Source organism: Balaenoptera ricei, chromosome X (genome assembly GCF_028023285.1).
Source record: "Balaenoptera ricei isolate mBalRic1 chromosome X, mBalRic1.hap2, whole genome shotgun sequence".
Lineage (NCBI taxonomy): Eukaryota > Metazoa > Chordata > Mammalia > Artiodactyla > Balaenopteridae > Balaenoptera > Balaenoptera ricei.
In genome coordinates this window covers 34,551,094-34,567,924 of record NC_082660.1, presented here as the reverse complement: position 1 = coordinate 34,567,924, position 16,831 = coordinate 34,551,094, and the positions used below count along the sequence as shown (strand labels likewise).

General features: G+C 40.7%; 2 protein-coding genes across 2 annotated transcripts in view; both read right to left on the bottom strand.

Annotated features, from left to right (window-relative positions):
- PRRG1 (proline rich and Gla domain 1) overlaps positions 1–16,831 on the bottom strand; it is a 142,898-nt gene that overhangs the window by 39,004 nt on the left and 87,063 nt on the right. The window lies entirely within an intron of this gene.
- LOC132357646 (ferritin heavy chain-like) lies at positions 8,295–9,284 on the bottom strand. Its single transcript, XM_059911289.1, has 2 exons — positions 9,230–9,284; positions 8,295–9,013 (listed from the first exon to the last, which is right to left on the bottom strand). Exons 1-2 carry the CDS (start codon positions 9,282–9,284, stop codon positions 8,460–8,462), a joined length of 609 nt encoding a protein of 202 aa, XP_059767272.1. The 3' UTR covers positions 8,295–8,459.

Here is a 16,831-nt window from a genome sequence, read left to right as displayed (position 1 = left end):
AAAGTCAGAAAAATAAATTACAAGAAAAGGAAACTACAGGCCAATATCTCTGATGAATATAGATGCAAAAAACCTCAACAAAATACTAGGCAAACGAAATTCAACAGCACATTAAAGGGATCATATATCATGACCAAGTGGGATTTATCCCTGGGATACAAGGATAGTTGAATGTATGAAAATCAATCAATGTGACACAAAACATTGCTGAAAGAAATTTAAAAAGAAACAAATAAATGAAAAGACATACCATTTCATGGATTAGAAGACTTAATAGTGTTAAAATATCCATACTACCCAAAGCAATCCACAGATTCAATGCAATCTCTATCAAAATCCCAAAGGCACTTTTTTTCACAGAAATAAACGTATCTATCTTAACAAAAAAGAGAGCAAATCCAGATAATGTTAATGGGAATTCTACTAAACCTTCTAAAAACAAAAAACCTATGATACGAAAACTATTCCAGAGCATATAAAAATGGAGAAAATTTCCCAATTTGTTTTACAAGGGCAGAATAATCCTAACACCAAAGCAGGACAGGGATGTTACTCACACATATTTTTAAAAAATCTACATGTTAAAGTATGAACACAGATGAAAAATCATAAGTAGAAATATTAGCAAGAGTAATGTCAGCATCATGGTGAAATAAGAGATTTATTGTTTTCGTCCCCCCTCAACAACAGTTTGGCATCCATTCACAGACAACAGTGCCTTTGTGGGAGCTGTGGGATGATGCAGCTCCATATGCTAAATGTCCCAGAAGGAGTCTCAAGCACCCACACACTGGGTAAAGGGCATATTGACTTGGTCCCAGGTATGGCTCCTGGGGTAGCCTGTGAACCAGTTCCAGCTTCTCTTGGCCACCGTCCAGGAGCCCCTGGAAAACACTGTCTTAGACAATCACCCACAGATGTGAGAACCTTTGTGGAAGTCCAGGTTTCCAGAGGAAAAGTTCCAACACACCACTGGAAAAAATAATACAAATTTCAGACACATTGGAGAGGAATACTGAATTGTGAACTTCATGACTGGGGGCCAAGAAGAAGCTGAGAGAGTGGCAGATAGGCCTCTTAGAGGGTATTAAAGGGACATGGATCCTAATAATTGTGTCTTGGACTCCATCAAGAAGCCTGCCCACAAGCACTGGTAATGCCTTGCTCATGGATGACCCCAATTGACCCGTGGGTACCCTCAGTACTCAGCATGTCTCCTCTACACACACACCCCCCACACTTTGGTCAGCTCCCTGTGTGTGCTCCCAGTGGTGGTGGCAGGGTGAGCTTTGGAAAATGGCTAGTGAGCACGTGCAGAAAATCACCCAAATCTGCAGGCTAGGGAAACACCACAAACTTGAGATTTAGTGCCACTTCTTGGAAAACAAAAGTGAGACTGTCAACAACTGGACTGGTGCAGTGCAGGAACAAGAGAAGGCATAAGAGAAAGCTTAAGACTTCTGCCACAAGAGGGAGGAAGAAGTGTGGAGCAGCTATATCCATAGAAGGTCTGAGAAAGCCTCAGAATCACTACCAGGGCTCACAGCAGGTATATCTCTCCTGAAGGCAATTAGTAAAGACTGTAGGAGGTGACTACTGCTTCAAATGAAAAGACAGCAATGCAAAACTTCAAGGAACATGAAAAACATCAAGGAAACATGACATGACCAAAGGATCACAATAATCATCAGTAACCAACCCCAAAGACGCAAGGGAAAAACCTGTGTTAGATACAAAAAAAGATTATAATAAAGGAATCAAAGCATACCACTACAAAAAGTCATCAAATCACAAAGAAAGATGGCAAGAGAGAAGAAAAAGGAACAAAGGATGTACAAAACAGTCAGAAAACAATGAACAAAATGGCAATAGTAAGTCCTTACCTATCAATAATTATTTTAAACATAAAAGGATTAAATTCTCCAATCAAAAGACATAAGATGGCTGAATGGATAAAAAAACAAGATCCAATTTTAAGTTGCCTACAAGAGAATTACTTTAGCTTTAAGGACATACACATAGAGAGAGTGTAGGGGTGGAAAAAGGTATTTCTAGCAATTATAACCAAAAGAAAGCAGAGGTAGCTATGCATCTATCACACAAAATAGACTTAAAGCTAAATATGGCAAAAGACACAAAGTCATTATGATAAAGGAGTCAATTCATCAAGAAGATATAACAAGTGTAAATATTTAGGCACCCAACACAGAATGCCTAAGTAATATAAAGCAAATACTAAGAGAAGTAAAAGGAGAAATAAATAGCAATACAATAATAGTTGGGGCCTTTAATACTCCACTCTCAACACAGATCATCCAGACAGAAAATCAATGAGGAAAGGTTGGACTTTACTGTACTTTAGGTCAAAGGGGTCAAACAGATATATACAGATATCCCATCCAACAGCAGGAGAATACACACATTCTTCTCAAGCACACGAGAAACATTCTCCCGGACAGATCACATGATAAGTCTCAGAAAAATTCTTAGCAAATTTAAGAAGACTGAAATCATACCAAGTAGCTTTCCTGAGCACAACGGTATGAAACTAGAAGTCAGTAATGGAAGGAAAGCTGGAAAAATCACCAATATGTGGAAATTAAAAAAAACATACTCCTGAACAACCAAAGGGTCACAGACAATTCAAAAGGGAAATAGAATATTATCTTGAGGCAAACAAAAATGGAAACACAGCATATGAAAACAAATGGGATGCACAAACAACAGTTCTAAGAGGGAAATGCATAGTGACAAATGCATACATCAAGAAAAAAATTAATGAAATTGACAACCTTTGGCTAGACTAAGAAAAAAAAAGACTCAAAATCAGAAATGAAAGAGGAGACATTACAACTGATACCACAGAAATACAAAGGATCATAAGAGATACTATAAACAACTATACACCAACATATTGGAACCTAGAAGAAATGGATAAATTCTGAGAAACATGCAACTACCAAGACTTTATCAGGAAAAAACAGAAAATCTGAACAGAACAATAATGAGTAGGGTAATTGAATCACTAATGAAAAAGCTCTCCCAAAGAAAAGCCAGGACCAGACGGTTTCCCTGAATTCTACCAAACATTTAAAAAAGAATTAATACCAATCCTTCTCAAACACTTCCAAAAAATTAGAGAGGAGGGAACACTCCAAAAATCATCTTACAAGGCTAGCATTACCCTAATACCAAAGCCAGATAAGGACACTACAAGAAAAAAAACTACAGGTCAATATCCCTATTCAGTATAGATGCAAATATCCTCAACATAACCTTTGCAAACTGAACTGAGCAGCACATTAAAAAGGTCATGTTCTATGATCAAGTGGGATTTATCACTGGGATGGAAGGATAGTTTAACATATGCAAATCAAAAACTGATCCACTACATTAATGGAAAGGAAGATAAAAATCATATCACCTTGATGAAGAAAAATAATTTAATAAAATACAACATTCTTTCATCATAAAAATTCTTAAATTGGGTATAGAGAGAAGACACCTCAACATAATACAAGCCATATAGAGCAAGTCCACAGCTAACATCATCCACAATGATGAAAAGTTGAAAGCTTTTCCTCTAAGATCAGGAACAAGACAAGAATCCCACTCTCACCACTCCTATTCAACATAGTACTGGAAGTCCCAGCCATAGCAATCAGGCAAGAAAGAGAAATAAAAGGCATCCATATTGGAAAGGAAGAAGTCAGAATGTCTTTGCAGATGATATGATTTTATATACAGTAAGTCCTAAAGACTCCACCAAAAACCTGTTATAACTAATCGAGGAATTCAGGAAAATTGCAGGATACAAAATTAACGTAGAGTAAACAGTTGTATTTTCTATATACTAACAAGACATCTGAAAAATAAAGAAAACAATCTTATTCACAATAAAATCAAAAGCAATAAAATACTTAAGAATAAACGGAACCAAGAAGGTGAAAGATACGTACACTGAAAATTTTAAGACTTTGATAAAAAAATGGAAGACCCAATAAAATGAAAGATATACTGTGTTCACTGAGGAAAAGAATTGATATGGTTAAAAGGTCCATACTAGCCAAAGCCACCTACAGATGGAGTGCAATTCCTATCAAAATTTCAATGGGATTTTTTACAGAAATAGAAAAACAATCCTAAAATTCCTAAGGAGGCACAAAACACCCCAAATAACCAAAGGAATCTTGAGAAATAAGAACAGAGCTGGAGGCATCATACTTCCTGATTTTGAACTGTAATACAAAGCTTTAGTAATCAAAACAGTATGGTACTGGCATAAAAATCACACGTAGTCTGATGGAACATAATCAAGAGCTCTGATACAAACCCATACATAGGGCCAACTAATATTTGACAAGGGAGCCAAGAATATTCAATGAGGAAAGGATAATCTCTTTGTTAAATGGTGTTGGGAAAACTAGATAACCACATTCAGATGAATGAAACTGGACTCCTATCTTACACCCCTCAAAAAATTAACTCAAAAAGGATTAAGGACTTAAACATAAGGTCTGAAGTCATACAACTCCTAGAAGATAACATAGGAGAAAACTTCTTTGACTTTGGTCCTGGCAACAATTTTGTGGATATGACACTAAACGTACAAGCAGCAAAAGCAAAAATAAGTAAGTAGGACTACATCAAACTAAAAAAAGGTCTGTATGGCAAAAGAAACGATCAATAAAGCAAACAGGTAAATCATATATCTGATAAAAATATCCTAAATATATAAAGAACTCACACAATTCACTAGCAAAAAAGCCAAATAACCTAATTAAAAAGTGGTCAAGGCATCTGAATAGACATTTTTCCAAAAAAGACATACAAATGGCCAACAGGCACATACAAAGGTGTTCAACATCACTAATTATCTGGGAAATGCGAATCAAAACCACAACGAGATATCACCTCACACCTATTAGAATGGCTATCATTAAAAACAAAAGAGATAACAAGTGTTGGCGAGGATGTAGAGAAAACAGATCCCTTGTGTACTGTTGTTGGGAATGTAAATTGATACAGCCAGTATGAAAATCAGTATGGGTGCTCCTCAAAAAATTAAAAGTAGAACTACCATATGATCTTGCAATCCCTTCTCTGGGTATTTATCTAAAAGAAATGAAAACAGGATCTTAAAGAGATATCTGCATCTCCATGTTCAATGCAACATTATTCACAAGAACCCACATATGAAAATAACCTAAGTGTCCATCAGTGGATGAATGGATAAAGATGATGTGATATATATATATATATATATATATATATATATATATATATATATATATATATATATATATATATATATAACACACACACATACACAATGGAGTATTATTCAGCCATGGGAAAGAAGGAAATCCTGGTGTTTTTAACAACTAGAATGAACCTTGAGGGTATTATGCTAAGTAAAATAAGTTAGACAAATATTGTATTCTATCACTTATATGTGGAATTTAAAAAAGCAAAACTCAGAGAGTAAAATGGTGGTTACCAGAGGCTTGGGGTCGGGGAAAGGGGGTGACGTTAATCAAAGGGTACAAACTTTGGGGATCTAATGTACAGCATGGTCATTATAGTTAACAATATTGTATTATATACTTGGATGTCGCTAAGATTGTAAATCTTAAATATGCTGACTACCAAAAAGAAATGGTAATTATGTGAAGTGATGGAGGTTTCAGCTTAGGCTTTGGTGGCAATCATTTCACAATACATGTGTATCAAATCAACACATTGTACATCTTAATATTATACAATGTTATAGCTCAAAAAAATTATACTAAGACAAACCAAGCGACCAAATATCATTCCAGGAATAATAATTCCACATAGGGAGATCTATTAATCTAATTTAGAGTGTTGGTATAATTAAAGGAGAAAAATGTATGATAATAGTATTTGGATGTAGTTAGCATTTTAAAAATATTTCTTGCTTATTGTGTCCCCTTCTACACAACCCTCTATTTTCTCCTTCTGAAATTTCTATTGGTGGCTATTAGTTATTGTACAAGGTTCTTCTATGACTCTTAATTATTTCTCTGACGGAGATTCAATCTACTATATATTCACTATCAAAAATTTGATGTTCAGCAACTGTGTTAAATTTTCAACGCTTGTACTGAGTAGCATTTTCTTTTTGTACTAAATTATTAGTAGAATTCGTACAAAGAAAAGAAAACAAAGGCAGAGGTTTTATAACAGCAGCATGCATGCCTGGCACTGCTAACTATATGAAGTCATACCTGTGTCTATGGAGAAGCCAGCCTAAGGCACAGTTCCCATAATCACTGACAAGGGCAAGCCTGCCACATAGGTACTCCACTATGCCAGTTTTCAAGGCCCCAGATTGTTACTGAGAAGTAATAAACATTAACACTTGCATAATTTAATAAGCTAAAATACTTCAGATAAAGTTGAAGACTCCATTTATTTAATCCCTGCCCAATCCCATTTTTCACTTCTTCCTGGGAGGCAACCGCTATGATGCATTACAGAACATGTTTTTATCCACATTTTTACCATACACATGCAGCCACAGACACCAGAGCTCCAAACCACCCCTCTCACCTCACCCCACATAACCACACTGTTTATAAGGGGAAAGTAGAGGTTTTCTAAGGACAACTGCATGTCCTGCATAGGGGACCAGAGGAAGTCACCCTAACATCTATGGGGAAGACAGGCTAAGGCTCAGTTTCCCTTAACACTGTAGCGCAGGGTGGGCTTTTCAAAGAGGGACTCTGCCGTGTTGGCTTCCAGGGCCCCCATCTTGCTAACCCAGAATTAACCATTAACATTTCAAATAAAGTGAAGACCCCCTTTATTTCAACCCCTGCCCAATCCCATTCCCTTCACTCTTTCCCCTGATCAACCCCAATCATGATTTTCAGGCCATGTTTTTATACTTTAACTATTTAGAGACATCCACATTCACCAGGGCCCCAGGCCACCCCCACATTGTTTATTAGGGGAAGACAGATTTTGTGTTTTCCAGGGTCCCATGGAACACCTTCTCCCTCCCTCTGTGGAGATCCTGAGCTACATGTGGACCGGGCATGGGTAGCTGGAGAGACTCCTGGATACTTGTTTTAAAACCTAAAAGGTAAGAGAGTTGCACACACGAATCAACCGGGCAATTGTTCTTATTTGATCCCTTCCACCCTTGATCCTTTTTCCTTTCAGTGGACTCTGTAGTAGGGATAAAGAGAAAAATGTAATTTACTACCCTAGAAGAGCTATTTACTCTACTGTAAATACAGTGGAGGCTGGTAAAAGTGTGTTGATAATAAGACATATTAGCTTAGGTTCTCTTGGTAGCAAATAACAAAAACTAAATCAAAGTTGGATATATGAAACCCAAGGGCAGAAATACAGCCAGGCTCGGGAAAGGTCTAGGAAGCAGCTATATCATTTCCAGTAATGTGATCGCCGAACTGCTTTTCAACAAAGGGCGTCTTCCTAAGCAAACATTCAGAATCTAGTCTAGAGATTCAAAATGAACTCTGCTGCTGGTTGGAATTAAAAAAAATATATATATATATACATACACACATATATATACACACACACATACGCATGCATATATACATATGATACAAAGGAAAGAAAACATATATAAGTGGATGTTTTGTTATTACAATATGCATGCCAGGCATTGGTGACCATGGGAAGTCACCCCCGTGTTTCTGAGCAAGACAGCCTAACACTCATTTTGCCATTATCACTGTTGCCCAGAGTGAACTTGTCAAAGAGACAATTCAGTCCACCATTCAGACTTCCAAACCCCTCCACCCCCCATCTTGCTACTCATACTTAACCATTAGTATTTGCATAATTAATGAACATAAACATTTCAGGTGAAACTGAAGACTCCCTTTATTTTAAACCCTGCCCAATCCCATTCCCTTCACTTCTTCCCCAGAGGCAACTGCAATCATGATTTTCAGGCTATGGTTCTACACTTTTACTATGCACATGCACCCACATTCACCAGGGACCCCTACCTCACCCCACCCCGCCCCAGTCTACCCCCATATACCCACATTGTTTATAAGGGGAAGATTGATTTTGTGTTTTCCAGGGCCCCATGGAACGCCTTCTCCCTCCCACTGTGGAGATCCTGAGCTGCATATGGTTGGGGTATGGCTGTGTTCAGAGACTCCTGGATACCTGTTTTAAAACTTAAAAAATGAGAGATTTGCCCACATGAATCAACCAGAGACCTTTATTTATTTATGAACCAATAACTTTACTGGAAGAAACGGAAAAACTGGAAGAAAAAAACTTAAGTGATAAAATAAAGTCCAGGAAAAGAGAGTCCTGCACTTGTTGCAAAAAAAACAAACAAAAAAACTTAAGGGAACTTCTTCTGCAAGGGCACTATTGCCGTCTGCATGGCAGGCACGGTGACCAGGGCTCTGGTCACCCCGTGGCTCTGGGGAAGTCCAGGCTCAGTTCTTCTTGTCGCTGTCGCCCAGGGTGAGCTTGTCAAAGAGGTACCCTGCCAGGTCGGCGTCCGGGGCCCCCATCATGCTCAGGGTGGTGACATGACCCTCCAGCTCTCTGATGAACGCCACCTGCTGGCCGAGGTAGTGAGTTGCCAGGAAGAGACGCAGGTGGGGGTCGCTCTTGTCGGTGGCCAGCTGGTGCAGGTCGAGCAGGCTCCGGTTCACGCGCTTCTCCAGGCACAAGGTGTACCACATGGCCTTGAGGCCGCTCTTCCACTCGTCACTGGCTGGCTTCCTGATGTCTTGGAAGTGGAGGCGGCCCCCGCGCTGGTTCTGCAGGCGCATCAGGCCCTGGGCCCGCTCGCTGTGCTCGTGGGAGCGGCGCAGGAAGAACCCGGTGAAGTGCTTCAAGGCCTCGTTGTCGCGGTTGAGGTAAAAGGCCACGGCCAGGCACACGGAGGAGGCGTGGCGCTCCAGGGTGAAATGGCTGTTGACGGCGGCCTCGCAGTCGGGCTGGTAGGTCTGGCGCACCTTCGGGGGCGGCGCGGGCAGCATGGTGGGCGGCGCGGGCAGCATGGTGGGTGGCGCAGGCAGCATGGCGGGTAGCCTGGTGGGCGGCGTGGGCAGCCTGGCGGGCAGCATGGCGGGCGGCGCGGGCAGCCTGGCGGGTAGCATGGCGGGCGGCGCGGGCAGCATGGCGGGCGGCGCGGGCAGCCTGGTGGGCGGTGCGGGCAGCCTGGTGGGCGGCACGGGCAGCATGGCGGACCTGAAGGCCAAGGTGAAGGTGAAGCCACGGGGCCTGCGGTAGCTGCCTCGGAGGGCTCTCATGTGGTCGAAGAGGGCGGCCGCTCTGGGATGGACCGAAAGGCGGGTCCATTACCCGGGTTTGGGAGTGGGGAGTGGGGAGAGGAGGTTCCGGTTCCGTTACAGGGGGGATGGGAGGGGGGATGTGCACGGAGGGCGGGGCACGGACGCTGTGTCCCAGGTTCCATCCAGGCCTGGGTGAGGCAGGCCGCCTGCGCTGAGCACCTGGCATCTATTAATCTTTAAATTTTGCAATAATATTTCTATCTTCCAAGGACTTTCTCTTGTTCTCTAATTGCTCCTTCTTATAGCACCCTGTTCTCATTTTACAAACCCACTATCTGCCTTAAAATTCTGAGAATATGAATTTGGATTTACTCTGTTTCCTGTATTATATTTGCTTTTTCTTCAGAAATAGTTGTGTTTGTTCATCATGATCTTCTCTTTTACTTTCCTCAATTTCTGGCAAGCCTTTCTGTTCATTTAAACTTAGGAAGAAAGGACTCATTTGATTAGCCTCGGTTATTAGCATGGATCAGCTCTAGAGTTGTGACATCCATTGCACTTATAGTCTCCTCCTTGGAATGGGAGGGCAGAGCGTGTCAATTATTCAGTGGCCTCCTTTGCGGGAACATGGCATGGAGCTTTCAGGTAGGCTAGAGACCCTCACTGTTGCCAAAAGAAAGATGTAATTTCTCACATCAGAAGACAAATGTTTTTCCCTTCGAGGTAGCTGTGTCCTGATGTTCCCCTTCTGTGCAGGTCTACAGGTATCTTAAGCTCATTCACTGTCTTTGGAGTGCAGTTTTGGGAGATTAAAGGTTGTCAAATGGCACAGGTGCTTATGCCCAATGGAAGCAGGGGTGGGGGAGGCTCAGGGCAGAATGAAACATGTACTGTTCACAGATCAGCTCTTTCATCTCACTGCTGACCTAGGACTCTGTACAATGCTTCAGTTTTGGTGAGTGTTCTGAAGTGTGTCTGAATGGCCTCAGTTTTCTACTGCAGATGTTTCAAATTCTCCGAATTAACTAATTTGACTGCATCTGCCGTTTCCTATCTTCCAAGAATTCCTCATATTTCTGGTGTGCTAATGATACCCTTTAGTGTGTGTGTGTGTGTGTGTGTGCGCGCGCGCGCACGCACGTAGATGTTTTTGGTGTGTTTAACCACTACCATGATTCAATTATCATTTTTTAAAAATTTCTAAAACTGTAAATAATTTTCTGAATAGGTAATATAGTCACATGGTTCAAAGCCACACTGGTGTCCTTTCTGCAGGCAACCAGTACGGTATTACTTCTTATAAATCAGGAGGAGAAAAGGAAAAGAGGAAGAAATAATACTCACGAAACAGAAGAGAAGAAACTTTTAAATATATTCTTTAGAAGCACATTCTTCTCAAGTACACATAGAATATTTACCAAGATAAATCATATTCTGGGCCATAACCAAGTCTCAATAAATTTCAAAGGATTCAAATCACACAAGATTAGAAAAGAAAAAACATGTAAAATCAAAAATCTAACCATCTCCCTTAAGGAACAAGAAAAAGAAGAGCAATAAATACCCAAATCAAGCAGAAGTCAGGAACAATCAAGAAAGGAAAATTCAGTGAAATAGAAAATAAACAAAAAATAGAGAAAATAAATAAAACCAAACACAGACTCTTTAGGATTAAAGAAAAGATAAATTTCTAGACTGACTGATCAGGAAAAAAGAGAGAAGGCAAATTACCAATATCAAGAATGAGGGAGAAGACATTACTACAGATTATGAAAAGGGAACAATATTGCTGTGATTAGTCATGGCAATGACCAGACTAGACCAGAACCATGATTAGACTAATTATGATTCACCTCTAGCACCTGGGTATGTTATTACTCCCCCAAATTGGGGTTCTCTTAGCAAGGAAGAAGGGGGTAAAATGGTTCTTAGATCAACTATCTGCCACACAGATTGCAACTTAGAATACATTAATTCAGGCAATTACTTTCTTTTCTCACCAAGAATGTTGGTGGTAGGACAATTCAGACCAAACTGCAATGAGCACAGGAGTTCTAGTATAATGGAAATGAGTAATACAAGAGGTGGTAGAGTGGAGAAGGCAAATAGAATGGCATACACTGGAACAAAGTATCTCTTTATAGTAAGTTGAAGAGATATTACAATTCCTAGTAAATAATTATTTATCTCTGTTTCGTCTAAAGTTTACCCTGGGTTATTTTTCTTTTTTTTTTTTTTTTGAAGTATAGTTGATTTACAGTGTTGTGTTAGTTTCTGGATTTTAATACTTTAAAATACAAAACAGCAAAATGGAACAGTTTTAATGAAAAACTAATATAAATTCTAGATTTGCGGGGAATTATTGTTCTTACTACTTTATCTCATTTTAGTTATTAGTATGTACCTGGATCTTTATAATGTAATCTGTCTTTCAAAGTAATAAAAATGAATCTCTATAGAACTGAAAAGTTTCACTAACTTTAAATAGAATTCTTTATCATCTCTTCTACCTCTTCAGACATTACTCTAGAATTATAATGAAACCTCATCAGTTTATTTAGCTTAAAGACAGCTCCCTTGAAAATGATCTCACCATTAAACCAAACAAGTTCAAAACTGTCTAAGAGTTCAGGTTGCCACTTCTCAGATAGTAACAGGAAATTTCAGCCAACCTCTGTATTCTTTCCCAATTGGCCCTATTATATTGCACGTTCTATTAGGTTTTCTTTTCCTTTTCTTCCTGCCTTGTGCTCCGACTGTGTCAGCTACATGGTATGATGCTCAGGAGTACTTGATTAGGAATCAAAAGCCACGAGTTCCAACTCCAGTCAGAAATCAGGTGCATCATTGGTCTTTTTGGCACTCCCAATATTGGTCTACAGATGCAAAGAATGTCACCCGCTTTGCCTGTTCTAACGCATTTTAAAACAGTAAAAATAAAAATACAGCTAAGAGTATGAACCAGCCACCAGTTTTTCCATTTCAATCATATCTGGGCTTGATTAAGCATATTGTGATGTGCCTTTACTAATGGCCTAATAAGAACTGGCATAAGAAGCCTAGAGGTAAATTGTTCCATTGTGAAACCCCAGCATAACCATCACCCATTAAATTAGGAGGGAATTGTGTTCAACGCAGAGGGAGGGGAGGGCAGGGAGACCTGGGTCCTGCTTGGGGCTGCACCAATCAATATCTTGCTGTGGGGAAATGAGCAAACTGACAACTTCTCTGAGGCTGTTATTTCCGTGTGAAATGAAGAGCTTGACCTATTTGGTTTTCCTGGACGCTATCAGTTATAACAATGATTGGAGCCTATTCCATGAGTCTTTCTTCAATAATAGAATGGAGAGAAAAATCAGGCTTCAGTCTATTCATGATGAGCAGTGATTGGTATCAAATATTAGCTTTGGGAATGGGGTAATATTTTAACATTCAAATAATAATGCTATGTTAAGTTATGTCATTAGTGCAACCCTCTGAAGCATACAATTCAAGAAAAGGTGGAGCCCTCTTTGCTCTGCAGGTGGCTGTGTGTGCACTAGGGGAACAGATGCCCTGTTTCAGCTTGATGGTACTTAAGACCTATGGCTGACAATATAGGGCTATTGCAAAGTTCTAATTTCCTTTGCCACTGATTTTATTGTACCTTGGAAGTGGCTAAACTGAATCTTTTTTTAATCAATAGTTTATTTATTTATTTATTTCTTACATCTTTATTGGAGTATAATTGCTTTACAATGGTGTGTTAGTTTCTGCTGTATAACAAAGTGAATCAGCTATACGTATACATATATCCCCATATCCCCTCCCTCTTGAGCCTCCCTCCCACCCTCCCTATCCCACTAAACTGAATCTTATTTCTACAGTTGCTGATATTCCAACCATGAGAACCATGGTCAGAAGTCTTGCCCTGGGGGAGCTGCACCCTAACACTAGAGGAACTGTGCCCTCACACTGGGGGAAGGAACCAGTTGCCACCCCCAATATTAAATCAGCAGCCACCCGCTGTAACAGAAATTGATTTACAGCAGTGGCCCCATCCAGATGGGGATCTCTGAGGAGTGGGCAGGGGTGGTGATTGGCTGCTGTATTTTATCAAATATACCATGAACTGAAAAGCACACTTTTTTTCTGTATTAAAAAAGAAAAAAACATGCTTTCAACCACATGTCATTGATTGTAAGCTGCACCTCAATTTCACAGAAGTTAAAATGTGAATAAATGATTAGAGAATTGATGAAATATGGTAAAACATATTGGGTTTTGTCATCCACTTGCCTTAGTATATTTATCAAAGTAGCTACTTTTTTAAACTATTCATAATTGTTTAAACTTTTTGGTAATTTATTTGTGGCCCTAATGGTCCACAGTATTATGTATAAAGATAGAAAACATTAATTTAAAAAAAACTGGCATTTTCTGTTGGATATTGTATCATTTTACAACACTTCAGCCTCATCCTAGAATGGGTGGTTTCTGACTTTTTTCTTCTTTCTTTTACTTCTTTGGAGAGAGAGGTTTAATGTATTAGGCTAAGGAATATAATTCCTTGGGTAACAGGTAAACCCCTGTTCTCTGAACTCATAGCTAACCTCCTCCTAGCATGCCATGGGAGGCATGTGACACCATCTTTCAGATGAAATAATAGGTGCGTTAAACATTTACCAAGCAAAGTTGCTGATGTAGGGTTCTACTCAAATCCCAATTTGAATGTGAAAGTTTCATTCTCATCAATTCCACTGACTGAATGCCACTCACTATTGGATAATGTGAGCCGTTTCTAACAGTGACAGTACCGCCTAGCAAGCCATCAGGCACTCCAAAGCAGTGGCACGGTGGCTGACGGGGCCACTAGGACCACCACTGCACGTGCTAGGTTGGTTTGTCACACTTTCATAAATTCAAAGTTACTGTTTAGACCCCAAGATCCTGAACTACTAAGGGGAGCTCCAAGAAAGCCACATGGAGGGTACCTGCAAGAGGAGAACACTAACAACCATTCCCCAAGTGGACATCTGCTTAAGCAGTAGAATGGCCGATGTGCCCCACTCCTGCCCCCTGTGCCCATAGGAAGGGCAGGGTGGATATGAGGAAAAGCAAGGTGGGGAACAGGGGCAGCAACAGAGCAGGGTCCTTCCAAGGATTAAAATGAGGGTGTAAGTACTCCCCATAAGTTAGGTGGATACTGTGGAAAACTTGAGCTTGTTGCTGCTACTCGGCCCCAGAGGGCTGTTTGCCAGGCAGAGGGCCTCAACGAAGAAGTGAGGTGTGCATACCAGGATAGGAGCCAGGTGGGGAAGGGGGCAAAAGAGGCCAGTGCAGAGTCATGACTCCTATTCTTGGAACTGTGTTGTGGGGAGGCTTCTTCTAGGAGCCCTTGAAGAACACTGTGCATCTCCCACCCAACTTATAATTAGGCCCACCAAAGAATTAGTGACAGCCAAGAGGGGGTGACAGCAATACCAGTTAAGTTACAGACATCTGTCCCCTTTCCCCTTCCTTCTCCCAGGTCCTCAAAATACCAGAGGAGAGAGAAATGGGAAGGGGCAAGGGTTAAAGAGCAGATCATGACCCTCTCCTTACTCCACGATCTTCAGGTCAAGGTCTAGCAGAAGCTGAAGGAGCAGAGGAAAAGGTGAGCCTAAAGCGAATCCAACACTCAAGTTTCAAGTGGAAGAGAATGGATAGGAATTTTTATGCCCCAAAGTGCCTAGAAAGATATGAGATCTGCCTGTCTTCAAGGAACAAGAGTCTAGACTGTCAAACTAGAGTGGTCATGCAAGGCAGGGTCTTTTCAGACACCTGATTCATCACTTATGTGACCTTAAACTCTGGTGGGATATTCCCATGGAGCCCTTGAATTTCCACCAGCTCTATTAGGAGAACTCCTTCTGGCAAACTAATTCTAATGAGTACTGATGAGTTCTGAAATTCCACATGTGTCTTGAGGGTAATCATGGGTAAATAGCAGCATATTTGGAAGTTAAACAGGGCATCACTAACTGGACATTGCTGCCTAAGATACACAGAGTTATATTAAATCTATGGTGCAGATGATTCTACAAATGACAGAAAAATGGACCCCTCAGCCCCACCAGTACCCAGTCTCTGAGGGGAGGTCTGAAAAAAGATTAACTGGCATTAAGACAGGAAACGTGCTGAGGTAACTTCAGGTCAAGGTTAACAGACTGCTGGCATGGGCAGGAGAGACCCACACTGGAGCAAGTCCACTGCTTTGTTAATACGCAGGCTGAAACCCTCCAAATTAAGTTACTACCATAACCTGAAAAGAATAACTGAGACTACATAGGGTTTATAATCTACAAAAGGGCCCAACTGCCAGAGAATAAAGTTCACCACAAATTTAAAGACAACATCGACAATATAATCAATAAAAACTTACCTTAAATGATCATATAATGGACAACGTGCTGTCAGACCTTCCTGATCTTTCTGGTAGCTCAGAATACCAATTCCACAAAATAACAGACTTCGGTCCTGTTTAAGTTATTCTCAAGAGATCCCAAAAGAAACAGTGACAAAGCCCATGGGAGCCCCAGGAAACTACCCTTTGTAGCTGAAAGGGAACTTCATATTTGGCTCCTCCAAGAGGGTCTGGGATGGGTCCAGGGAAGGTGTGGAAAGATCTGGATGGAAATGCATGGAGTATGACTGGGAGACAGCCACAGTGATGCCCCCTGTTTGCCCCCTATATGTCTATGCCCAGACTCGACTCCCTACCTTCCTAAATTCCCTCAGCTCTCAAAGGGCAAAGCTCTGAATCAGTGGCTCAAGTGCCATCAGTGGATCATGAGAAGCTAAGTGAAATAGGAGTGCCCCTAACAATGTCAAAGAATCCAAGTTTCTGCCTGTAGGTGTGACAAGTAATCTCCAGGGAACTAGTGACCAACTGTTAAATACCTCAGACTCTGAGCACTTCTTGTTAATCACCATCTTCACCCACAAGTGTCTACATGCTGCGTACGTCCTGCCGTGGGCTCTGAATCCAGAGATCCCCTATGTAGCTTTTGTAGCATATCCTAGTATGAAGGGGCACTGCATATCTCTTTCTTCAATTTCTCTTTTAATAATTTCCACACAAGACAAATTTAAGGCAACACTTTGGAATGAGAGGTATTATCCAAAAAGTAATAGCTGGACTTAGACTAAAATCCTTGGACTCAGTTTCTAAATTGCAGACATAGCTTGGGGGAGGAGTGGAGCATGGAGTGCACAGGGCATGGGATAGCCCCAGACAGGACAATCGTCCACACCCCCAGAAATACTACCCACTGCAAAGCTTTCTGAGTATTCCAACTAAGCAGTTTTAGTTAAACCATTTGCTTTACAATCTAACAAAATGTAATCTGCTGATCACCTACCTTAGAATCCCCAGGACTGCTCATTAAAGCAGATTCCCTGGCCCTATGGAGACCTGTGGACCCTGGACTGTGCATTCTTAAAATAAATTTTTTTTTAAATTTTGGAGTAACTTTAGATTTACAGCAAAATCACAAAGATAGTACAGAGCATCCCTCTGTACCCCTCACCCAGTATCCCCTCAT